Raw genomic sequence first — 26,658 nt, forward strand, 5'->3', positions numbered from 1 at the left:
TGATTTTGTCTGAGCTATAAATAAAATATAAAAATTAAATAATTTATATTTTCTCATTTTATTTGTATTGTCTTATTATTTTAGTGGGTTGAATAAATATGTTTTGGGCTAAATTAATTTCTATGATATTTAAGCCCCATCCTCGCGAGCCGCGACTCATGATTCTTAACTTGTCGCGATAGGCTACATGAGAGGACTCCCTTTCATTATTTTCCCGCTTTAGCTGAATAATGGAAATTCGTTATATTTTTTTAATAAACCCGCGAATAAAAATTTGGTGGCTGAATTGGACAGGCGATTTTCACATGACGCGTTGGTCTCGAGTGTGGCGTGTGACGCAGTATTCAGTTGTGAGAAAAATGGCACCAGTCCTCTAATAAGCATGTACGCAAGCCTTAAGATTCACCCTCAGCTTGTGACAGCTGAAATGGAAGTAGGCTACAGAAGGACAAATATCCAAACTTTTTCAGACTACTGCAGCTTGCACTCACGCTGCCCATTGGATCGGCTACATCAAAAATAAGTTTCTCAGTTATGAGGAGAATAAGAAACTTGCTCTGATTAGAGCCCTGCACGGGCCTCAAATAGCCCGGCCCGTGTCCGACAGCCTACAGTATACTACTGTTTCAGCTATTAAAATAGTTCAGTTTTGTATGTAATGGCAAAGTGATTATATTTAATTTAGTTTTTTTATTAAGTTGAGCCTATTGATCAATTTAGCCTTCTCAAATTATCACGACTTAACTAAAATAAAATCTATAGATATAAAACAGTTCAAGCATATAACAATGTTTAAACACTAAACCTAGATAAATGTGCACTATATCCAATAGTTTGTGCGGCGAGTGGAAGCTAAAGCGCGCTTTGCAGGACATAGAGGCGCCAGCGAGATCACTTGCATTTTTTTTAAGTGGATACGCCACCATTTTTGCTCATAAATGTAAGAGTAATACACCATTCGTAACTGTAAAGGGTCTACTTTTATTTGTGTGCACTCACAATATCAACAAAACGTTCAAAACAAATCAAAAACAAAAACTCTTTCATTATAATAATAATCCGTAAAGATGCACTTCTCTCTAAAGGCGCGTCTAATGAAGAGATGGCGAGTCAGGATCGGCAACGTCATCCTTGCGACACGACTCAGAAAACACTAGTTTATTAGTAAATAATTCCAGTATCTCCTTACTATTCCCCCCTGACACATTTATGGTAATTACTTTTGCCGGTGCTTTGCGGCAATATGCAATACGGAAAAAGAGGCGGCCTTTCTGCATTAGGTATGTTTGTTTTTTTTACTCTTTGTATAGCAGTTATTGTTCATTCTAAATTTATTTTTAATGTAGAATATGTGTTACATAAATACATAATGTAGAACGTATAAAAAAGTGCTTGTCTGCCAGTGGGTGCCCCCCCCCATGCATAAAAGTGAAACTCCGCCTATGCCCCCACTGCGTTACTGCGTAAAGTGTTGGGAGAATAACCCTAATAACCCAAAATGACCTCAACCCAGTTTTTCAGTAGAAAAATAAACCAAGCATCTTCACTACTGATCAAAAGTTTGAAATAATTACTTATTTCTAAATATTTTTAAAAAAGAAGTATCTTCTGCTCTCCAAGGCTGCATTTATTTGATCAAAAAGACAGTAAAAATTGTGAAATATTATTACAATTTAAAATAGCTGTTTTATAAGTTAATATCTGTTAAACTGTAATTTATTTCTGTGATGCGCAGCTGTATTTTCAGCATCATTACTGCAGTCTTCAGTGTCACATGATCTTCAGAAATCATTCTAATATGCTGATTTGCTGCTCAAGAAACATTTCTGATTATTATCAATGTTGAAAACAGTTGTGCTGCTCAATATTTTTGTGGAAACTGATACATTTTATTTTTCAGGATTCACAGATAAAAAAAACTGCATTTATTTGAATTAGAAATGTCTTTACTGTCACTTTTGATCAATTTAATGCATCCTTGATGCATAAAAATATTATTTTATTCAAAATCTTTGAATGGGTTTCAGTGGGTTTCAACATTAACAATATTAAGCAATACTTCCTGAGCATCAAAGAGTTCTTTTAAATTGTAACATTTCACAATATGACTGTTGTTACTGTTTTTTTAAATCAAATGAATGCATCTTGGTGAGCAGAAGAGACTTCTTTCAAAAACATTATATATTATAATATTTATAAATGATATATTATCGAAATAATCCCTCCATCAGTCAGATGCTGTGACTTTTAATTAGGAAACATGCAGGTGAAACTTGCAGTGCTTTTTATTTATTATTTGTACCCTCTTCTCATCTTTTCTTCAGCATAGGCCTGTATCCGTTTACGCAGAAAAAGAACGATTTCTATTCACTCTTTCCATTAGTGTTTTATTTCCTCGTCCAGGTGGTCGTGTGTTGACGTGATTCTCGTTAGCTTGGCCGCAGAGACACTCATGCTCTTGATGACAGCCTCACGGCAACAAGTTCCATGACAACCGCCTCTTCCTCTCGCAGATGGCTTAAGCCGAATGCACCGATCTCCACCGGCAGCATCATCCATATACTTGAGTTCTTGAGTTTTGCACAACTGTATGATTATATTGAGCCATTGCATTGCTATTAAGAGGCCTTTTCATTGCAGTGCAGAAAAGGTGCGACACGACTAAAGAAGTGTGAATCTAGGGAGTCACTGCAGGTTATTATTACTTCACAGTTGCATGGTTTTTCTAAATACTGTATTTAATGTGTGGAGGCTGGAGATGCAATGCATTGTGGGATGGCGGGTTGGAGTAACATTAATCTGCAAAACAGTTTTGGCACTTCTGTGATTAAGTTGGAAAGCAGAGCGTCGTGTGAAAGTGGAAATTTCCATAAATGCGTATTCAGAGTGTGCTCGGATTCGCGGCTCTCTTATCTCATTTATACAGTGTTGCGGTCCAGCTGTACTCCATCTGTCTGTCCGCGCTGGAGGAACTGATAAACACCGGACAGCGGCTCATCCGTCTCTCACGCTCTGGTCCCGACAGTCCCGTGACGTTTAGGGTCCTCATGAGACCCTCTGGTTTTGTATCACTGCTCAAGCGACACTTAAATCTTTGGATTGTGGAAATAAAACGCAGTTGTCGCGTACGTGCCATGTTTAACGTCTCACTTTGGGGATCTAGCATCATATTGTATTAACCCTCTTTTTGAAATTTTACATTTTGTTTTTCTAGTATTTTTTTATTTCATCAGAATGGTATGAAACTTGGTAAAGGTTTTGGCACTTGCTATGTGGACACACACACACACACAAAATCATGGGCGACTGATGATGATAAAATGCTGATGAAAACAAACAGTCTTGAAAAAAAGTCACTGTTGTATTGTTCACGTTTTATTTATTTATTTATTTTTTTTAGATATCATCCTCAAATTTAGAACACAACTTATAATCCAATATCAAGAGACTTTTAAAATATTTTTGCATGTTTATCGGCTGATATTGTATTCTAGTTTTAATTTAAATGTCACGTGCCAGCATCTACTCACTCTTAAATCCTTAAGATATTTTAAAAATATCGGTAATGGTAATTTTGGAAATTTATCGGCTGATACTTTTTTTTTTTTTGCATGCTCATTTCCTCTATTTTTTCATTTAAATTACCCTTTGTTGTCATCTAATGCTTGCTTAAAGTTAACATTTAAAAACTATTTAATTTAATAACACTTGTTAACCCTGTAAAGGTTATCATATTTGATGTATGAATTTTTAAGGCCTCTTTTTTAATAACATGATTTTTTTCTAAATTTGTTGCACACAATCTACTACATGCCTTCTTTTAGTGAGTAAACATTGTTCTATACAATGTAGACTTGTGCTGGTATTCGGTAATGCGATATATCACGGTAATGAATATGCACGATATTGTTATCGTGGGCACTTTTTATTTTTTTACAAAAACAATATTATTTTTTAGATTAATATTGAATTTTAACTTATTTTAAATAATGATCAAGTTATTGGCCTAATTATAAAAAGATAATTCCTTAAGTTCTAAAGAACAGCATTTATTTGAAATATTTTGTCACAGTACTGTCTTTACTGTCATTTTTCATCAGTTTAATGCATAAATATTTATTAGATCAATTGTGCACTTGATCTCAAATAAACATCATTCTCATCTGTGATGTTCTTCAGCTCCAAACTCACCTTTTTATTTGGATCTGGGTCTTGTTCTCATGCTCTGGGCGAGTCGGAGCGATGCTCTCGGTCAGCTGTGAGTTTCCATGGAGGATGTGATATTTCGTTATTTTCAGTATGTTGCATGAGAAACCCTGAGGGAACTTATTGAACATGCCATGCATTTCTTCTTTCATATTAATGCAGTTCCAGGCTTGTTGGAATTGGACAGTCCAGTGGCGTATGTGAGAGTGTGACACAGTGTGTATCCGTCAAACAACACTGTAATGCTTCCAGTGCTTGCATAACTTTTTCTTTTTTAATTTATGCCACTGGACTTGTCGTTCAGAGACTGCAGTAGTTGGCAGGCCAGTGTTTAGCGCTCTGAAATGACTCCGTTCATCACGCAGCATCAGCGCTTTTCTGTTTCTGGCATGTCCAGCGCTGTGTAGATGAAAGTGTGTGAGCGGAGAGAATATCCACGCAGCTGAGATGATTTGGGTGTGAAACTAAAGCATCTCAGATGCCAGATTCATATTCAGGCTCTCTGCATTGTTATAAATGATGCAAAACCTGTGGGCGGCACTTGATTAGTTTCAGGGGGTTTTGCAAGAAATATGAACCCTGAATCAGCTCAGACCATCTCAGATGTACATGCATAATGGATATACTTTATTTTCACTAAATCCCAAATATAGTTGTTTTTATAGGTTACTGTATAAAGCTAATATCAGTTTATGAGGTTTAGAAACAGCGGATCACATATGAAGTCATATGATCCACAGCTAGTCGACTCGAAGCCAGTGCGTCACACTGTATATATGGTTATTGACTGATTTTAGAGAATTTTTGCTTTTAGCACTATTGGTCGATATTGAATATTTAAATTTTTGTATTGTTGCATCCTTAAGCAATCTAAAACATTTTCACTATAGAAAATTTATTCACTTTGAAAGATCAAAAAGTAAATTCATGCAACCTATTTTATTAGTTGATTAAAGGGATAGCTTTCAATTACTTGTTCTAAACATGTATACTGTAAAACACTTTGAGGTTGGTGCGGTTTTGTGCTCACCAAGGCTGCATTTATTTGGTCGAAAATACAGTAAAAATGTGAAATATTATTGCAATTTAAAATAGCTGTTTTCCATTTGAATATATTGTAAAATGTAATTTATTCCTGTGATCAAAGCTGGATTTTCAGCATCGTTACTCCAGTCTTCAGTGTCACATGATCTTCAGAAATCATTCTAATATGCTGATTTGCTGCTCAAGAAACATTTCTGATTATTATCAATGTTGAAAACAGTTGTGCTGCCCAATATATTTTTGTGGGAATTTTTCAGGATTCTTTGATGAATAGAAAGTTCAAAAGAACAGCATTTATTTGAAATAGAAATCTTAAGTAACATTATAAATGACTTTACTGTCACTTTTCAACAATTCATTGCAAGCTTGCTGAACAAATTTATTAATTTTTTCTTTTTTAAATTCCAGATTTTTTTTTTTCTTTTCTTTTTTGATGAAGTGGATGAGGAATGAGTGGAAGCTCACAAAAGTATCATAAAAATAGTACATACAAATTGTGTCTTCTGGAGTCGTGCGGTTGCGTTTCTGCAAGGAAAATGAGTGGAAGCTGTGTTGTTTCTCACATATTTGTTCTCCGTGGCAGATCTGAATGTGTGAAAGTGGCAGGGATTGCAGAACTGGGACAGTCTCTCTAAGACTCCTAACAATACCTTGCCTTCCCACAGACTGAGCACCGCTGGCTTACAGGATCCAATTAAACCATAAACACGCAGACGACTGAAGTGACTTTCCTTCAAACTTCGTACCGCGTTCCATCACATTAATTGCTCTTTATTAATAGCTGACCCACAAGAACCCCAATGATGCGGAATATAGACCGTAATTGATGTTGAGAAATGCCATGAGAGTCTGCCAGCATTAACATTATTAACGGTGATGTGTGTGTGTGTGTGTGTGTGAGAGTGTGTGTGTGTGTGTGTGCTCATTAACTGGTGTCCGCTATTACCTTTGTTGGCATCTACTGACACTTAAAACCTTAAGATAATTTAAAAATATCGGTAACAGTAATTTTGTAAATTTATCGGCTGATATTTATTTATCTGTGCATGCTTATTTCCTCTGTTTTTGCATTTAAATGACCTTTGACGGCATCTATTGACACTTAAATCCTTATGATATTTTTTAAAAATATCGGTAACAGTAATTTTGTACATTTATTGGCTGATATTTATTTATCTGTGCATGCTCATTTCCTCTAATTCTGCATTTAAATGACATTTGACGGCATCTACTGACACTTAAATCCTTAAGATATTTTAAATTGATCTGTAATGATAGTTGTGTAAGTTTATCGGCTTATTTTTATCTATTTGTGCACAATCTTTTCCTCTATATTTGCATTTAAATGACCTCTGTTTTTGCATTTAAATGACCTTTGACGGCATCTACTGACACTTAAATCCTTATGATATTTTTTTTTAAATATCGGTAACAGTAATTTTGTACATTTATTGGCTGATATTTATTTATCTGTGCATGCTCATTTCCTCTATTTCTGCATTTAAATGACATTTGACGGCATCTACTGACACTTAAATCCTTAAGATATTTTAAATTGATCTGTAATGCATCAGGGCCAGTGTGAGCACAGGAAGTGTGGAGTATTGAAGCGTTAATCAGTAACACATTTGAGCGAGTCCCGTCGCTGCACTAATTAACCAGAGCATGCAGCTGCTGATCTGCTCGTCACCTTCCTGTGTGTTTCAGTGTAGTTTGTGTTTTTTAATCAAAGAATAGAAAAAAAAGACAAATGTTTTCTGTCTTCATCACTTAATTCATAACAAAATAAATATACACTGCCAGTCAAAAGTTGGTAATAATTAAGATTTCTTTCTCTTCTGCTCACCAAGGTTGCAAAATACTGTAAAAATTGTGAAAAATTATTACAATGTAAAATAGCTGTTTTCTATGTGAATATATTGTAAACTGTAATTTATTTCTGTGATCAAAGCTGTATTTTCAGCATCATTACTCCAGTCTTCAGTGTCACATGATCTTCAGAAATCATTCGCATTTAAATGACATTTGACGGCATCTACTGACACTTAAATCCTTAAGATATTTTAAATTGATCTGTAATGATAGTTGTGTAAGTTTATCGTCTTATTTTTATCTATTTGTGCACAATCTTTTCCTCTATATTTGCATTTAAATGACTTTTGTTGTCTTACTTAAAATGAATGTTTTGTTTCATGCATAAATCATTTTAAAATGCTAATTAAATTAAATCTTTGGCAAATCTCAAATCTGCATATTTAATTATATATTTAATTTACTTAATATATTTGTGGAAACAGTGATACATTTTATTTCTCAGGATTCTTTGTTGAAAAAAAAAAGTTGCATGTATTTGACATTTTGTAGCATTATAAATGCCATTAATGTCACTTTCGATCAATTTAATGCATCCTTGCTGAATAAAAGTATTAATTTCTTCATGAATTAATTTTTATTTAAATACATCTATCTTAAACTTTTGAATGGTGTGTAGCATGGTTTTCAGAGAAATATTCGTGAGTACAACTGTTTTCAGCATTGATAATAATCAGAAATGTTTCTCGTAAATTGATCTGTAATGATAGTTGTGTAAGTTTATCGTCTTATTTTTATCTATTTGTGCACAATCTTTTCCTCTATATTTGCATTTAAATGACTTTTGTTGTCTTACTTAAAATGAATGTTTTGTTTCATGCATAAATCATTTTAAAATGCTAATTAAATTAAATCTTTGGCAAATCTCAAATCTCACTGTACCTTATAATGCATTGATGCAAATTCACTCGTAGCAATTAAAATTATTGATTTAATTTTAATTTTAATTTTTTTACAAAAACAATATTATTTTTTAGATTAATATTGAATTTTAACTTATTTTAAATAATGATCAAGTTATTGGCCTAATTATAAAAAGATAATTCCTTAAGTTCTAAAGAACAGCATTTATTTGAAATATTTTGTCACAGTACTGTCTTTACTGTCATTTTTCATCAGTTTAATGCATAAATATTTATTAGATCAATTGTGCACTTGATCTCAAATAAACATCATTCTCATCTGTGATGTTCTTCAGCTCCAAACTCAATTTAATGCATCCTTGCTGAATAAAAGTATTAATTTCTTCATGAATTAATTTTTATTTAAATACATCTATCTTAAACTTTTGAATGGTGTGTAGCATGGTTTTCAGAGAAATATTCGTGAGTACAACTGTTTTCAGCATTGATAATAATCAGAAATGTTTCTCGAGCAGCAAATCAGCATATTAGAATGATTTCGGAAGATCATGTGACACTGAAGACTGGAGTAATGATGCTGAAAATACAGCTTTGCATCACAGGAATAAATTACATTTTACAGTATATTACAATACAAAGCAATGCAGTAATATTGCTGTTTTTACTGTATTTGTCATCAAAGACATCTTTCCAAAACATCTTAATTATTCCAAACTTAACACACTAGTGTACAATATGTAGAGCTGGGATTATGTATCAGATTTCACAGAATATGCAGTTTCGGTTCTGTTGTGTGCATGCTAATGAAGAACGTGTAAGTGAAGTATTGGACTCTGTTACCTGCAGCATGTTTGCATGCGGCTCTAATGGGACTCGAGTGGAAAGAGCGCAGGATGGCATAGATTCTCCACGTCCTCGGTTATGATAAACAGCCATCCGCCCGTGATTGACACGCTCTTCATTTACCATCACGCAGGCAGGTTTCATGTAGCTCCCGCACAGATGAGGAGTCAGTATTTGATTTATGGCTGTGGAATCTCATCTTTCTAGGAAAGCAAGTGTTGTGCAATTCCCCGACATGCTTTTATTATCTGGATACAAATTACATCTTATTAGTAATGAATTTGGTATTTAACTGGTAACATGAAAACGGAGCCAAATAATTTGGTTTTAAAGAATGATTGTATATTGTACTCAGCAGCAGCATGCGTATTAAGTGTCAGTTGGGAGCTGCTGTGTGTCATCTGGTGTATAGAGTGCTGATAAGAGCGGTCCGTGATCATAAATCACCCGTGCGTCCTTCCTCCATAAATCCTGCTAACGGCTTGCTCATTTGGATTGATTGCATACGTCAGCGCTCGTAACTTACCCACAAACAAAGGACAGAGGATGACAAACATGATGCATTTCTTGCACGCTGACACGTGCACAAACGCACCGTCTGTGATGAAACTGAGCGCTCATTCTGTTATTCAAAGAGAGGCACATGGGTTCCTCTAAAATACTGGACATTCGTCTTTATGCTCACATGCATGAATATCAGTCGATACCATGTTGAACTTCTATTTGCATTAGTCGAGGAAAATGTGATACGTTTGGGAAACAGGGGAAAGGACACTGCTTGCACATGTTATTTCAACGATAAAGAATCTTGTTTGATTTTGTTTGAGAACATGGTGTGCATTTCATTTGTCAATGCAACGGTAATGTCATAAACGCTCTGAGATTGTGAGGACATTAGATAAGAGCAATAAATTGCAGGTATAAAATCAGACTCTCATGTCTCACATGCATATACAAACTTAACGGGGTTTTGTAGATCTCAGACCACAGTTGGACAGTTTAAACACCCTCTGCAATCAGAATGGTCATTTATGTGCTGGTATACATTACTGCTCAGAAGCTTGGAATAATTATATTTTTTGAATGTTTTTGAATGTCTCTTCTGCTCACCATGGCGGCTTATATTTGCTAAAAAATACAATTAAAAACATTAATATTGTGAAATATTTTTACTATTCAAAACAGCTGTTTTCTATGTGAATATCTGTTAAACTGTAATTTATTTCTGTGATCAAAGCTGAATTTTCAGCATCATTACTCCAGTCTTCAGTGTCACATGATCTTCAGAAATCATTCTAATATGCTGATTTGCTGCCTTTTTTATTATTATTGGTGCTCAGTTACTAATAAATGTTATTTTTCCCTCTTATTAATTTTGTTACTGTCACTTTTGAACAATTTAATGCATCTTGTCTGAATAAAAGTATGAATTTCTTATAAAAAATAAAAAAAAAGTCATTACCCGAAGTTTTGAATCGTAGTATATTCTGGGCATTTTGCACCAGCTGAACAACTGCCGTGATGTACTTGTAAACCTAAAACACAATCACACTCTTGTGTTTCTCTTGCTCAGGTGCTTTGTGTTTTCATGCATAGACTGATATCATATCTGTAGTAAAAACAGTATAGTGGTCCCCCGTCTCGCTCCTTTGCCTTCATGCCCTTCATCTGTGTGTGTGTGTGTGTGTGAGTGTGTGTGTGTGAGTGTGTGTGTGTGTGTGAGTGTGTGTGCGTGTGTGAGAGTGAGTGTGTGCGTGTGCGTGTGAGAGTGAGTGTGTGTGTGTGTGTGTGTGAGAGTGAGTGTGTGTGTGTGTGAGAGTGAGTGTGTGTGTGTGTGAGAGTGAGTGTGTGTGTGTGTGAGAGTGAGTGTGTGTGTGTGTGAGAGTGAGTGTGTGTGTGTGTGAGAGTGAGTGTGTGTGTGTGTGAGAGTGAGTGTGTGTGTGTGTGAGAGTGAGTGTGTGTGTGTGTGAGAGTGAGTGTGTGTGTGTGTGAGAGTGAGTGTGTGTGTGTGTGAGAGTGTGTGTGTGAGTGAGTGAGAGTGTGGGAGTGTGTGTGTGTGAGTGTGTGTGTGTTTGGAGGTTCTGAGCAGATGAGATTGGCTCGATCTCGTCTCTGTAGTGAAAGAGGTTAATAGCTTGCACATTGGCACTTCTCTAACACACACATCGATGTTTACAATCATGTTTCATCTGGAATAAGGAGCAGTGACTTTCTGCTGGAGGTCACACACTTTTTTCTCTGCTGAGACTATGTGAAGTATTTCTTAAGTTTTCTTTGCATATCAAAGAATTTCATTGAAAAAAATGACACTTCACCATGAATCTCTGATCATAACTAATGCTGCTTTGCTGATGTAACTTTAAATACAGATGCTTCTGATCTCATCTGTTGAATTGATGTATGAACATTTGAAGCATTTGCTGAATTATTGGTCAAACATTCATCCCACGGCCAAAAGCTCACAGATGATCTGCATTGAGGCGAGTGATTATATGTTTGATTGATGATGCATGATTGCACTGCATATATTTTTCTACGTCAGTCAGAGGAATGCTCGCATATTTTGAACTTTAAACTTTGTAAAAGTCATGGCACTGCACACTGAATGTGTGTTTGGATGATAGGGATTATTCTGTATAAAGGTCTTCAGTGCTCGTGTTTAATGCAGAACTTTGCTTTTAGTGAACTTCTGATATTTTTCACCTGTGGTTGTGACATTTAAATTTTTTTTATATAAAAAATTTTAGAGATGAAATGCTTTTTAGTTTTTAGTTGATGGAAACTATTTCCCAGATTGCCTGAAAGAGCTGTTATTGATTTCTTTGGCCTGTGCAAGTGATGGTGACTGTTGATGTGAATCTGTCCTGAAGTCTCAGTTTATTCATTCATTGAAGTGAATGCAAGGTATGTCAGTATTTATAATAAATATATGACTGCATGTGAATATTATCTTTGTATCTGAAGTTGTTGACAGATCAACAGGGAAAATATTTTGTGAAATATTGGAATTTTTACATTTTTATATTTTAATATACTTTAAAATATGATTTATTCCTGTGAATCAAAGCTGAATTTTCAGTATCATTACTCACTCTTCAATGTCACATGATCCTTCAGAAATAAGTAATAAATAAATATAAATATAATGGTAACATTTAAGTGCATTTAAGTAATATAGTAATCAATTACTATATTAATTTATTTCAATAAATAAAATGTGATTACTTTAAATAATTAAATAATTATCATAATTTTTATTTATTCATTAAGAACAAATGAATAAATACATTTAATAATTAAAGTTAACGGTATTTATTTGTTCATATGATTGTGTATAAACATAAAAAAATACCAAAATAAATATATTGAATTCAATTTAAACTAATTTATTTCAATAAGTAAATTATGGTTACTTGAGTGAATGAATGAATGAATGGATCGATCGATCGAACAAACGTACGAACGAACGAATCAATCAATAATTAATGAATGAACGAGTCAATCGACAATCAATGAATGAACGAATCAATCGACAATCAATTAATGAACTAACGAATCAATCGACAATCAATGAACGAACGAATTAATCAATCGATAATCAATGAATGAACGAATCAATCGATAATCAATGAATGAACGAATCAATCGATAATCAATGAATGAACGAATCAATCGATAATCAAAGAATGAACGAACAAATCAATCGACAATCAATGAATGAACGAAAAAAATCGATAATCAATGAATGAACGACTCAATCAACAATCAATGAATGAACGAATCAACCAACAATCAATCAGTACGTACATACATATTATTTGACCAGCAAAGCATAATAGAAATCTTTTCTACTGTAACCCTGGTTTAGTGTCAGAACTGTTTAAAATCTACTCACACAGTAATGCTGTATGTATGAAGATCAAAACAATATTCACATAAATTACTTCATTAATTTATTTCAGTAAATTACAGTTACTAAAGTAAAGAAATAAAATGTAACTCTATTTGTTTGATGTTTTTGGCTGGTTTAAGCTGGTCTTATTGGTTTAAAGGGGTCATAGGATGCCCAAGTTGATGTGATTCTTTAGGATCTTAATGAAAAGTCTGTAACATAGTTTGGTTAAAATTTCTCAATGGTAGTGTAAAAACACCTTTTTTTACCCTGTCAAAAACAGCTCTTTTCAGATCAAGCCGTTTTTGTAGCATTCCCCTTTAAATGTTAATGAGCTCTGCTGACCCCGCCCCTTTCTTCTGAGCCGCTCTCAGAGAGATTGTTTACTTTAGCTGCATTCATCGTGAAACTCCGGGAGGATTTTTATCATTATAGGGTGGTTGTGTACACACACTGCCAACACACATTTCAGTTCAAACAACTTGTAAAAGTGCTTGTAGCATCCTATGACCCCTTTAAACTTCTTTCTTGCCTAACAGCTGTCAGCGGTTCCCAGCTCGTAGCGCTTTGGCTCTTTCTGCTCTCCACATGCATCAGACTGAACAGAAGACGATGTTATTAAACCTGTTTGCTTTGAGGAGAATTTGACTTTAGGGTAGAATTGTTCAACATTCAGTGAAGTCACATAAAGTTCAGCGGCGATATCGGTGTAGAATGTTTGCAGAGTAGAATCATGTAGCATTTGTGTCACTAAAATCATGCTCAATCATTTGTACAGTGTGATGAGTAATTATATAATTCATTTGATTTTCATATTCAAAGGTTTGTTGTGAATGGACTCAGTAAACATGTATTAGCCTGTCACCCATTATTAGGCTGAATTTTGTTTTGTAATGGATTTTAGCTTGTAGTAATGTGACTTCTTAATGTCACATCTCTCTCTCTTTCTCTCTCTGTGTGTGTGTTTACTTAAATCAGAGCGAATGCAACAGCCCGAGGAACTTAATTGAAATGGATGCGTGCAATTTCACCGTGCTTGTGTTTTCAAAAGCTAATGTTTTTTTTTTAAAGAAGGACAGATATCAGTGACTGAAGCCCATTGGCATTTGGTTTTTGTAGGGAGATAGTTTCTTGGGTGACGTCGTGTCAGACTACGTCTTTAATAATGTTTATAAATGACAAACACAAGCTGTGAGGCTTTTAAAGGCTTTCACTGTGTGTCTGATGCAGCAGATTTGAGCTTTGTTAAAGATGAGATCTCACTGAATAACATTCATTAAATGCAGTGGCTCAGTTGATGGTTTTCTGTTATTAAATGGCTCTCTGGAATACTTGATTCTGATTGGTCAGATTGAACAATTCAATTCAAGTTTATTTATATAGTGCTTTTCACGATGCAAATCGTTGCAAAGCAGCTTTACAGAAAATTTAAGTTTCTACATTATATTTAGTAATAGCTTATAAGTGGGGACTATCTGAAGTTGATGTACATATGGCAGAAATGTACGGTAAAAATCAAGCAGTTAGTTAATGGCATGTAAATAGAGTACGGTCAAATATTTTTGAATAATTACCCAGATTTTTGAATAATCAACCTATGTTGCATGGTCATATTGTGTGTTTTGTGCATGTATGTAGTTATTAATTTGTTTGTTTGTTTATTAACTGTGCATGAAACAAGACATGTATTAATTTATTTCAATAAACAAAATAGAGTTACTTTAAGTAAATAAATAGATAAATAAATAAAATTAAAGTATTTATTTTTTCATTAATTTATTTAACCATGTATGAACATCAAAACAATACTAAAAGAAATGGATTAATTTATTAATTTATTTCAATGAATAAATTATGGTTACTTTAACTTAAGTAAATAAATAAAATGATTTATTTATTTGTTTGTTTAAGTAACCGTGTTTGAACATCAAAATAATAATTTAAAAAATAATGTATTAATTTATTTCACTAAATACTAAAAGAAATGGATACATTTTTAAATTTATTTCAATGAATAAATTATGGTTACTTTAACTTAAGTAAATAAAATGATTTATTTATTTGTTTATTTAAGTAACCGTGTTTGAACATCAAAATAATAAAAAAAAAAAAATTATTTATTAATTTATTTCACTAAATAAATTACTGTTACTATAAGTAAATTTAAATATAAATGAATGAATGAATGAATAGAATTATCATTATTTCTTTATTCAAGTAGCCATGTGTGAATTTCAAAACAATACTAAAATACATAACTATATTAATTAATACCAGGAAATAAAATATGATTACTTTAAGTCATTAAGTAACAATATGACAACAATATGATATTTGTTGACAAAAACAAATGAATAAATCAATTTAATAATTAACTAATAAAATTAACAGTATTTATTTATTCATGTAAGTGTGTATGAACATCAAACAATACTAAACTAAATAGTAAATAAGTGAATAAGTATCAGTAAATAATAGGGATGCACGATATTATCATACTCGTCATACTCGTGAGTATGTTTTGATTTAAAGGTCAGAAGCTATAGCTTACATGAATAAAAAAAAATCACAAACATGACATATATGCTGATTTATTCATTAATGTGTAATATGTTATATATTTTAAACAAATTATGAGCTCTAAAAGATTTTCAGAATTTTTACAACTCTTTGCTTTAGACCATCTACAAATGTTAAATCTTAAAATAAAATGTCTTTAAAAAAATAAATAAAAATGCAACGATTGATATATAGTTTATTTATAGTTATTTTCAAAGCTTCAATGTACTGTCATTATAAAAGAACTTCATTATTGTTTATTTAATTCTAACAAATAAGTTCTTAAAAACTAACCAAAATTTAAAAAATAATTTGCTTATAATTTCCACACAGGAGAGACTTGGTGCTGTTTCCAAACAAAAGGATATATGTGAGCCTGCAGCACAAAAGCAGTCTTAAGTCGCTGGGGTATATTTGTAGCAATAACCAACAATACATTGTATGGGTCAAAATGATAGATTTTTCTTTTATGCCAAAAATCATTAGGAATTTAAGTAAAGATCATGTTCCTTGAAGATATTTTGTAAATGTCCTACCGTAGATATATCAAAACTTAATTTTTGATTAGTAATATACATTGCTAAGAACTTAATTTGGACAACTTTAAAGGCGATTTTCTCAATATTTAGATTTTTTTTGCATCCTCAGATTCCAGATTTTCAAATAGTTGTATCTCGGCCAAATATTGTCCTATCCTAACAAACCATACATCAATGGAAAGCTCATTTATTCAGCTTTCAGATGATGTATAAATCTCAATTTCGAAAAATTGACACTTAAGACTGGTTTTGTGCTCCAGGGTCACAAATATCGGTATCGGCCAAAATGAGTTGAAAAATATCGGATATCGGCAAAAATCCAATATCGTGCATCCCTAGTAAATAAATTACAGTCGCTTAAGTAAATGAATGACATAAATAAATACATACAATATTATTTGACTGGCAAAACATTGAAATCTGAATTGAAATCTTTTCAGTTGTATCCCATGGTTTAGTGTGTTTACATCTGTCCATGTTGGTTGTTTCGCCCAGGGTGTTGGGATGGACCCTCATGTGGCTCTGGCGCTGCCGTCTGATGCCAAACTGACCAAAGAGAAGAAGAAGAGCTCGATGGAGGAGGAGGAGGAGGAGGAGATGTCTATCAGGATAGGTAGAGCAGGAGTTCACGCAGGCAAGCTCTTCTTCACCAACCCACAGTCTGCTCTCCAGAGCTGCCAAAAACACAGCTGCACTGATGGCTCTCTCTGGCTCCTTCTGTAACCGACAGGATCTTACTTTTTTCCTTCTGTCTTGAAACCTAGTGTCTTATAAACAATTTTAGGCATTATCGGCACTTGTGATGTATCAAATTATATATACACAATCAGGCGTTTGTAATGTTTTTTTTTTTTTAAAGTGTCTCTTCTGCTCACCAAGGCTGCATTTATTTCATCAAAAATGCAGTAAAAATTGTGAAATGTTATTAGAATTTAAAATAGTGGTTTTCTATGTGAATATCTGTTCAAATGTAATTTATTCCTGTGATCAAAGCTGTATTTTCAGCATCATTACTGCAGTCTTCAGTGTCACATGATCTTCAGAAATCATTCTAATATGCTGATTTGCTGCTCAAGAAACATTTCTGATTATCATCAATGTTGAAAACAGTTGTGCTGCACAAATATTTTTGTTGAAACTGTGATGCATTTCATTTTTCAGGATTCACAGATGAATAGAAAGTTCAGAAGAACAACATTTATTTGAAATAGAAATCTTCTGTGACATTATAAATGTCTTCACTGTCACTTTTGATCAATTTAATGCAGCCTTGATGAATAAAAGTATTAATTTCTTACAGGAAAAAAAAAACAAAAATTGCCCCAAACACTGATAAGTTGCAAAATGCATTGCAGTCTCTACGACAGCTGGATGTGAGGAAGATGTAATTTAATCTATAATAAATATCCCTTTAATAAGATCATTTACCCCCAAAATAAAACTCTGCCATCATTTACTCTCATTTGCCTTCATTCCAGGCATGAACTAATTTATTGAGAATTACACAAATATTTTGTACAAAGGTAATTCGCAGAAAAATAAAACAAAACAAAAGCTGTAAAGCTTCTGAAGTCAGGTTTTTTTGAAGCTTGAAAATTGTGATTATGTGAACTTTCAATGAATGTAAAAAAAAAAATAAAAAAAATATGACGGGAGAATATTAAAAAATGTCTCATCTGTGTTCCAAAGATGCACAAAAGTCTTATGGGGTTTGGAACGAGAGTAAATAATGACAGACTTTTAATTTCCAGATGAATTATTCCTTGATTTCAGTGAATTAACTAATGATGCTCTTGAAGATGAAGCTCACTAGGTCTTGCGACAGTGTTTCAGACTCACTGACAAAAACACACTTGGTTTTTCTTCTTTTTTCCTCTGCATTACGGCGGTTACACACTCGCTGATGGTTTAATCGGTGTCCAGTATCCCTGTCCTTCACTTACTGTGAATCTGCTCATCCTCAGGCTCTTCTGAGACAGGATTGGGGCTCTAAGTCTCTTTACTGTAGTGTGCACTATAAAGGGCTGGTGGTGGGTCTCTTTTAATTGCTTTGCCTTGAATAGAGCGCAGAAGGATCGTATGGTTTTCTCAAGCGGTGCTTAATGCAATATTTATAGAAATATTGCAGTGTAACTTTTGCAATTTAACACCATGAAAAGAGCACAGGCAGATCAGACATTTGCTGAACTCAAGGGAGATTTTGCTTTAGTGTATGTATATGTGTATGTGTGTGTGTGTCTATATATATATATATATATACAGTATATATACATCAGCATATCAGAATGTATATATACACGCAGTGCCTTGCGAAAGTAATATCCCTTAATTTCTTCACGTTTTGTTGCTGCCTTATGTTAAACTGCTTTAAATTACTTTTTTCCCACATCAATCTACACTCCATACACCATACTGACAAAGCAAAAACAATTGTCACAACATGAAATAAGTATGTTGCATAAGTATTCATACTCTTAAGTAAATATTTCGCTGAAGCACCTTAACAGCCTCAAGTCTTTTTTGTTAGATGCGACAAGCTTTGCTCATCAGCATTTGGCAATTATCTGTCATTCTTCTCTTCGCCTCTTGTCCTCTCAGGCTCTGTCAGGTTGGATGAGGGCAGATGCACATTTTCAGGTTTCTCCAGATATATTTGACTGGGTTCAATCCCAGGCTGTGGCTGGGCCACTCAAGGACATTCACACAGTTGTCTATAAGCCACTCTTGCAGTGTTTAGGTTCATTGTCCTGTTGGAAGGTCAACCTTCTGCCCAGTTTGAGGTTTTGAATCCTCTGGACTGGGTTTTCATTAAAGTGCCTGTAACGAATCAGCTCATGGGAAATATGAATAATTAATCATAACTAGTTAACTGGGTTTTCATTAAGGCTATCTCAATATGTTGGTGCATTGAGCTTATCTTCTACTCTGACGAGTCCCTCTGTCCCTGCCGATAAAAAACAGCCCACAGCATGAGGCTGCTACCAGCACACTTTACTTTTGGGATACTCCTCTGCAGGTGATGAGCGGAGCTGGTTTCCTTCAAACATGATGCTTGGAATTGAGGTCCATCAGACCAGAGACTCTTGTCTCTTGTTGAGAACACACTACACGACTGTCAGGCCGATTATGAATGTAATTTGGTCTTGACGACAGATCATGCCCAGGGTCTGTCCTCAGTCGCTGTTTGCAGTCGGCATAAAAAGTCACATAGTGTGTGGTGTCTAAAGATTATAATCTTAGAATTCAAGAACCAGTCGTTTTTTACAAAGATTTTTTTAAACATGTTTAATATTTGCGACTGACAACAGCGACTGTCAAACATCATTCAGCATTCGTTTTGTAATTTTGTAATTTATTTTTTTGTGATTACAAGAAAAATCTTGATTGCTCTTGTTGTGGCTTATTTCTTGTCTTTCTTTTAATTCATAAGTTAACTGCAAATTCAATGGTTTCGTTTTTTCTGCAGTTGAAGAAATTATAGCCTAAATTGTCAGTGATTTCTCTCATTTTAAAGATGATCAAGAATTATTTTATTTCGATCTGCAGTCTAATAAGAGTTATGAATTTTTTTTTTAAACAGAAGTAGCCTATAGGCCTATCTACAGGCTAATTCCGTTTTTTCTTAACTTTTAACTTCTTAAAGTTTATTATGAAGAATTTTAAATCAACTTCATAACAAATAGGCTAGGCTAACGGATTTTCTTCTTAACAAATATAGGAACATAACGAATAGCCTTCGTTAAAGTTTTAATAAAAAAAATCATAAATCATGAATATTATGAAATAAAATTATTCTATAAATATATTAATTATATATTATAGTTTTGTGTCAAATGGATGAGGAAATTACAGTGCCTTGAATTTAAGTGATGTTTTATTTCGTTCTAACTGATAGTCAAACTCGAGTAATGTAACGAGAGAGAAAAAATAGCCTACTTTTTTACTTAACCAATTCCTTTTTAATCCCTGATTTTAGACATACATGAGATAATTAATATATTGCTTGACTAAACATTTAAAAACGGCACTAGAAATGTTATAATTAAGCGAATTAAACATAGGCCTAGGCATTTGAAAAGACATAATGAAATGTGTGCTTAAGCAATAATTCCAAAAAGAAAGAAAAGCATCGGATTTAATGCAAAACATATTCAAGACACACTGCTGTGACATTTATTAGGATCACCAACATAGCAGAAAAAAACGAATGTTTTCTGTTAAATTAAGCACATAAGAAAAGTAAAACAAACCTTAATATGGCAATAGATAAAAGCACCGGTGTTTTAGTCAGTGTTGTCTTTGGGCTGCGGGAGCGTGGGTAGATGCTGTGTTTTTTTTTTTTTTTGGTCGAAGACTAGAATCTGCTCCACTCGATGGAAACTTTAAGTGTGTTGAGTTCAGTCTTAGAAAGTTTCAGCTCGTGTAGTGTGCCCCCAGCTTTAGGTGCTTTTTTGCTCGTTCCAAGTGGGTTTTCGTGTGTCTTCACTGAGGAGAGGATTGAGTTTGGCCACACAGGCATAAAGCCCAGATCGGTGGAGTGTTGCAGTGATGTTCTCCTGTGTCCACATATGATCATGGAGCTCAACTAGAGTGGCCATCAGCTTCTTGGTCACCAGTCTAACCAAAGCCCTTCTCCATCAGTTGCTCAGTTTGGCCAGGAGGCCAGCTCTAGGAAGAGTCCTGGTTGTTTCAAACGTCTTCCATTATGAATAATGAAGGCTACATGATTCTGTGAACCTTCAATGAAGCAGAGTTTTTTCTGAACTCTTCCACAGATGTGTGGCTTGACGCAAACCTGTTTCTGAGCTCTACAGGCAGTTCTTTTGACCTCAGGGCTTGGTTTTTGCTCTGATATGCATTTTCAGCTGTTAGACCTTTAATTAAGATGTGTGTGCCTTTCAAAATCATACCCATTCAATTGAATTTGCCACAGGTTAACTTCACTCGAAGTGTAGTAACATCTACAAGCAAAATGAATGCTCCTGAGCTAAATTTAAGCTGTCCTAGATTTGAACACTTATGCAATGGAATCAATTAAGTTATTTTAAGCAGTTTAACATAAGGCAACATAACAAAACGTGAAATAAAATGAAGGCTATATATATATATATAATGTGTGGTAAACAAGTTTATAATATTTATTTAAAAATTGAATGGAATAAAATAAAATGTGCAGTGTATTTAAAAGTATACAAGTAAAATAGTTTATTTATTTATTTGAACAGTTAATACAGATCTGTGACAGATCATTTAGATCATATGGTGACAATAAACCCACTAAACTACAGAGATAATACATTGTTGCTTTCACAATTGAATTGTGATTGAGCTGTGCTTCATCTCTGACCCTGGCTGATATTTATAATATCAAGCTTTTCTGAATATGTTTTAAAAAAAATATATTATCTGAATATCCCAGCAGAAACTGAAATCATCGTTCTTCACTCAACCTGTTAAGATTAATAGTATTTTTATTTTAATACCTGAAATTTTTCCAAAGAAGTGTAGTTCAAGTGACTCATGAAAAACGTGGATTTTATTATCTCTCTTTATATAGAAAAAAACCCCATAGCTGGATTTCTCTGGGCTGGAGAAGATTGTTAAATGTGTGCAGCTGTAATTCCTGAGGCAGAATCCACACAGGCTAATTAACCGATCTAAACGAGTGTGAGAAGATTACATGATGAACAAGTGAAACGGCCGTAGCCTCAGTCAGCTTCTGACTTTATAGACACAGAGAACACCACAAATAAATAATCAAATATTATCTATATATAATATATACTAGATTGTTTGAGTAAATGAGCAACTTTAATAAATGCATGTCAGTTCGGTGTAATTATCAAATTTTTGCTTTGGTTAATGGCATTATTACGCTCATAATTTCTTGACTGCATTAAACCATTTTCACACAGGATTAAAATTACTCGCACTGGGCTTTTGTGAATATCATGATTATTACGCTCAGTAAAATTCACACAGGATTACTGAATGCAAACCTGTGGGAACTCATTAGTTATTTATTTAACCATGTATGAACATCAAAACAATGCTAAAATAAATGACTTAATTTATAAAAAATTTTTTTTCATTTAATAAAATATGATTACTTCGATTATTATGATTACTTAAAATTAACATTATTTATTTTATTTGATTATTTAAATTTAGTTTATTATTTAAGTAACTGTATGAACATTGAATTTTTTTTTTATAATTAATGTATTTCAATAATAAATTAGCTTTTATTAATTTTGTATATTTTACTTTGATTAATATATGTGAGCCTGCAGCACAAAAGCAGTATTAAGTCGCTGGGGTATATTTGTCATTTATTAACAGATCGTTAAAGATCACGAACGCGATTCAAACACCAACGTGATTCTATTCCTAAATGACAGTGATTCATTCCTCAGCCTTTGACGTGTGCGATCACAACGTGATCAGATCTTGGTTCGTCAGTGCAGCGTACGATCACATCAGTGTGATGTGAACATTTAAACCTGCGTTCACGCGGCCGCTGACCTGAAGAGAGCAGCTGCCATGAATATGAATGAAACAGCTTCACAGTCTTTTCAACCACACAGTGTCATTAATTATGTGCTACTAACATTCAAATAATCACAGACGTACTGGGATTAATGTTTATAGTTCGGATATAAACTCTGATGTGTACGGTAACGATCAAAATAGAGTAAATCACCTTTTGAAAGTAATTTGACAGTTCAAATAAAGATTGATCGATTACATTGTTACGCCAGTAGGTGGCGAAAAGGGCCTGATTCATCCAGTAATATCTTGAGTGAGTCATTGAATCATTCATTCAGAAATTGCATGTGATTTTGTTCAGTTGTCTAATTTTTTTTTTCAGAATGGTGAGAACCACAATCTCCATAAAAAATAAAAAAAAACTCAATTTATTCAGAATCATGCAGCTCTATTTTGCACACAAACTGCTCTTAAACGAGGCCAGTTTTTATGTAGCCTGCTTATTTTTCTTCATGGTATTCCACTGCAACTAAATGTTTTGCAAAAAGAGACATAGAATAAATATGTTTGATATCTAAATGTTTGACTTCATTTTGGAATCGAAACTGGGAATTCATAAAATTCAAACGATATCCAACCCTAGTTTATACACCATATTTATACAGTCAAACTTTGGTAACAGGGTTGGATGAATTGCAAAGTCCATAGAAAATGAATAGAAAACCGAACTGCATAGTTTGAAGTATGTAGTATATAGTTTGACTTCTTTGTAATTTTTTGCATTTTTTTAAAATCTATGTTTATATAGCTTTTTATTAATTTTATTTAGTTTTAGCTATTTTAGTACACCAAGTTAAACTAAATTCACATTAGAAATTTTAACTAGCAGGAATAATAGTAATAATAATAATAATAATAAAAAAAAATTTTTTTTGGGGGGGGGGGAATTTTTGGTTTCAGTTTTATTTTTAGTTAACTAAATTAAGCCTGCTTTCGTCTTATAATCAGTGTCGTCTTATATTCGGGCCAATACGGTAATTATTAATCAGTTTCAGTCCCAGTCGTAGTAAATCAGACTCGTATAGGGCTCAGTATTCTGTGTTTGCACACGATCACACAAAGGGTTCGAGGGAAAGCTAAAGGTTTGACAAAGCTTTCTTATCTTCTGTGCTTCTATTGCAAGAGCGTGATTGACTGCTTTCTCTCAAATCTGTTTCGCTTGAGATCTCAAACAACAATAAATCAGCTAACAGTTTCATGAAGCCTATATATATCAAATTAACTATATTTTAAATTATAATAATAATTAGTAATAATATTAATATTTATTATTTAATTTATTCTAATAATTTGTATTTTGAAAGTATTTCATTATATTTTCAATTACAGTATTTAATTTAAAAATTAAGCAGCAAAATTAATTTTTAAAATCCAATGCATGAAAGCCAGATCAATGGCATCTAGTGGGAGAAATATGTAATATTTTATGCAATACTTTTATGTAATACTGTATTTACTTATTATTGCATTATACAAGATACATATTGCAGGTATGACTATTTTAAAGACCATTATTGTTCAGCTATAACAATAAATAAAACAAACAAATAAAACAGTAATCACCAGCTGTAACTTTGGGTGAGGTTTTATAAATAAATCAATAAATAATACATGATATAATATAGGAAATTAATACTGTTAATTTCTTTCAAGATTTTGAACTGTTTACCAAAGAATAGGAATGAAATATAATTTATTATAACTGGTTACAGTTATTTAAAATGCATTCTGGTTGCTTTAGTAATACCTTTATAGTGTATTTTCATATAGAGGCTTCATGGAAAGTGTTAGCATAAAACTGCTTCCTATCGTGTGATTTCCTTTGGGTGTTTTTCCTTTCCAGCCATCACTGTACACATCATCCATCAGACACGATCAGAGAAATGTGGGGTATGTAAGTGAAGATGTCGGTTTGCCATTTTTTACATCACATGAAGATAAAACCAATGCAAATGCATGCTTTTTTTGTGGAAAGTATTGCAGGTTTAGTTGTGGCCAGTGTTTCTCAGCACTGCACATGAGTTTGTTGGGAGACAGTGGGGATGTTCAGTGCTGGAGGGGCCCTGCGAGAAATCTGATGCATGCATGTACTTTCACTTACTATCATGTATTGGGGATAAAAGCAACATTTGCCTTTGCTTGTCTTTGCCTTTGGCCATCATGTGTTTTAGGCAAAAGTTGGCTGATTTCTCCGATTTGAATTTGAATTTTTAAAAATGTTGAATGACAAATAATTCTGCAAATGCATAAAAAATATAAGAATAAGAATATGCTGCTTTTAAATGTTTATTTAAAAGGCTTTTATTTAAAAGACATAAAAAATAAATGTTTATTTATTTAAAATTTGATAAATTTATTCGACTAGTTTCAAAGGGCAATATCAGGAGGAATACACATTTCCTAGCAGAAATAAGACAAGCAAATGCATTAATAATAATAATAATAAAATATAGTATAGCATATACATATATAAATGTTATAATATATTTATAAATAATATATATTTGTATATTTTTAATCTAATAAATAAAAAAATTATGGGATTATATCAGCAGGAATTCTATTTTTCGTGCTATTTTGAGGTAAGATTTTTAATGCACTATATATATGTACAAAAAAGAAAAACATACTTGTGCCATGTCTTTCAGAATCAAAGAGGCTGTTATTGAATATCATACTGTAGCTGTTAAAACTAAATTGAATCTGACCGAAAAGCAGCAGCCCGTAACCAAAGCCCCATTCCTCAATCCAAATGTGAAGAATGCGTTATGAAATATTAAAGGCACAGCAGCCGAAAACAGTCTGTTTACTTCTAATGGTCAGCGAGAGGGAGGAACATGGTTATGGTAAACTAAATTGCAACTGATTTGATGCAAAAAAATAATTAAGCCCTTCTGTATTTGCTCGCCTCTCTGATTGACGAGCAAATGTCACGCTATCGCGCTTGCCTCTGTGTTTGCAACTCTTCCTTTCTCTGCATGAGTGTTTATAATGTGGAGTATTTGCTGTATTTTTTGTGAAATCCCTTCGGCCCCCGAGGCTCCTGCTTGTTATGTGAGATAGTATTTGAAGGTGAAGATGGAGGCGGCGCTCATCAGCCGAGCTTTTGCCAGGAAACACAGCAGGGCTCCATAGACGGGCATTATCGCTCATTCTCTCCTCCATTACGGAGGGTTTCAGCAGCAGAATCTGAGCAGCTCGTGCTGAGCCCGTCCTAACTTGGCTGCGTCTTTCACGTTACAGCAGCAGCAGGGCTTCGGCAGACGCGGCGCGGCGCTGTTTGGAAACACAGTCATCATGAATGCTTCAAGGTGAGACAGAATGAGGCGCCTGCGCCAAGTAGGACGTGTGTTGCTGGATGGACCTGGAACACTATTCCTGTCAAATATATAGTTAAATAACTCCAGTCATAACCTAAAATCTGACCGATTGATGAAAATATATGTCCTACTTGCCAAAGTCACTTTAAGTAGCTTTTATTTCAAAATGAAGTATCACTGATACCAACACTACTGATGTCTCTATAAAATAGTTTTGCCCCCTAATATTTAACCATTGACTATAGCCATTCAACATTACAGTATAATTGAGAGCTATCAATTTTAACATTTATTAGACTTTAAAAAATAACTTCTAATTTAAGTGAACTTAAAACAATCTTCACATAAACCCATTATAATATATGTCATATTTACCTGTGCCCTTCAGCAGAAATATACAGTTCTATACAATTAAAAAATTTGAAGTTATCAAACACTAAATTATAAATTAAATATAGATGAATCCTTAAGGCTATGAAAGTTATTGATTTCCTCTTTTTTCTTTTTGTCCTTTGATTAACAGATATCATGCAGCTGGTTATTAGGTTGTTTTGGCTGCTATTACTTTAAGAGCTGCCGCTGCTGAACGTGACGCAGATCTGACACGCATCATATTTTCTCTCAACTCTCTTCACCTTTTCTGACCCACTTCAGGTCTTAAAGTCTCAACTAATGAGCTGACCGGTTGAATCGGGTGTGTTAGATGAGTGAGACAGTGTTGCGGCGCTCCAGGACAGTTTTAAAAACCATTTCAGAGGCATGTTCTTAAATGTGACTCATATATTGTATAATATAGTACATGCATGCACAGTTTTAAAGCAGCTTTAATCACCTTTTTGGTGACTTCATGACTTAACTGACCACGACATTGCATGCACGTAGTTTCATTCGCGCTTTGATATGAAAAGATACAGGGTACAGAGCCAGCAATAGAAGAGCACGCGCTTCCAGCACAATACCGTTTCCGCGCT

At 33.7% G+C, this 26,658-nt stretch overlaps 1 protein-coding gene across 2 annotated transcripts in view; it reads left to right on the forward strand.

Annotated features, from left to right (window-relative positions):
* The window catches only part of LOC107719938 (zinc transporter ZIP11), a 95,725-nt gene that overhangs the window by 22,514 nt on the left and 46,553 nt on the right, over positions 1-26,658 (forward strand). For both annotated transcript variants that reach the window (XM_016527494.1, XM_016527502.1), the window contains exon 5: positions 16,314-16,452. In XM_016527494.1, coding sequence (XP_016382980.1) covers positions 16,314-16,452 — 139 coding nt within the window. The remainder of the gene's footprint in view (positions 1-16,313; positions 16,453-26,658) is intronic.

This window comes from Sinocyclocheilus rhinocerous, unplaced genomic scaffold (genome assembly GCF_001515625.1).
Source record: "Sinocyclocheilus rhinocerous isolate Xijiao unplaced genomic scaffold, SAMN03320098_v1.1 scaffold792, whole genome shotgun sequence".
In the NCBI taxonomy this organism is placed as follows: domain Eukaryota; kingdom Metazoa; phylum Chordata; class Actinopteri; order Cypriniformes; family Cyprinidae; genus Sinocyclocheilus; species Sinocyclocheilus rhinocerous.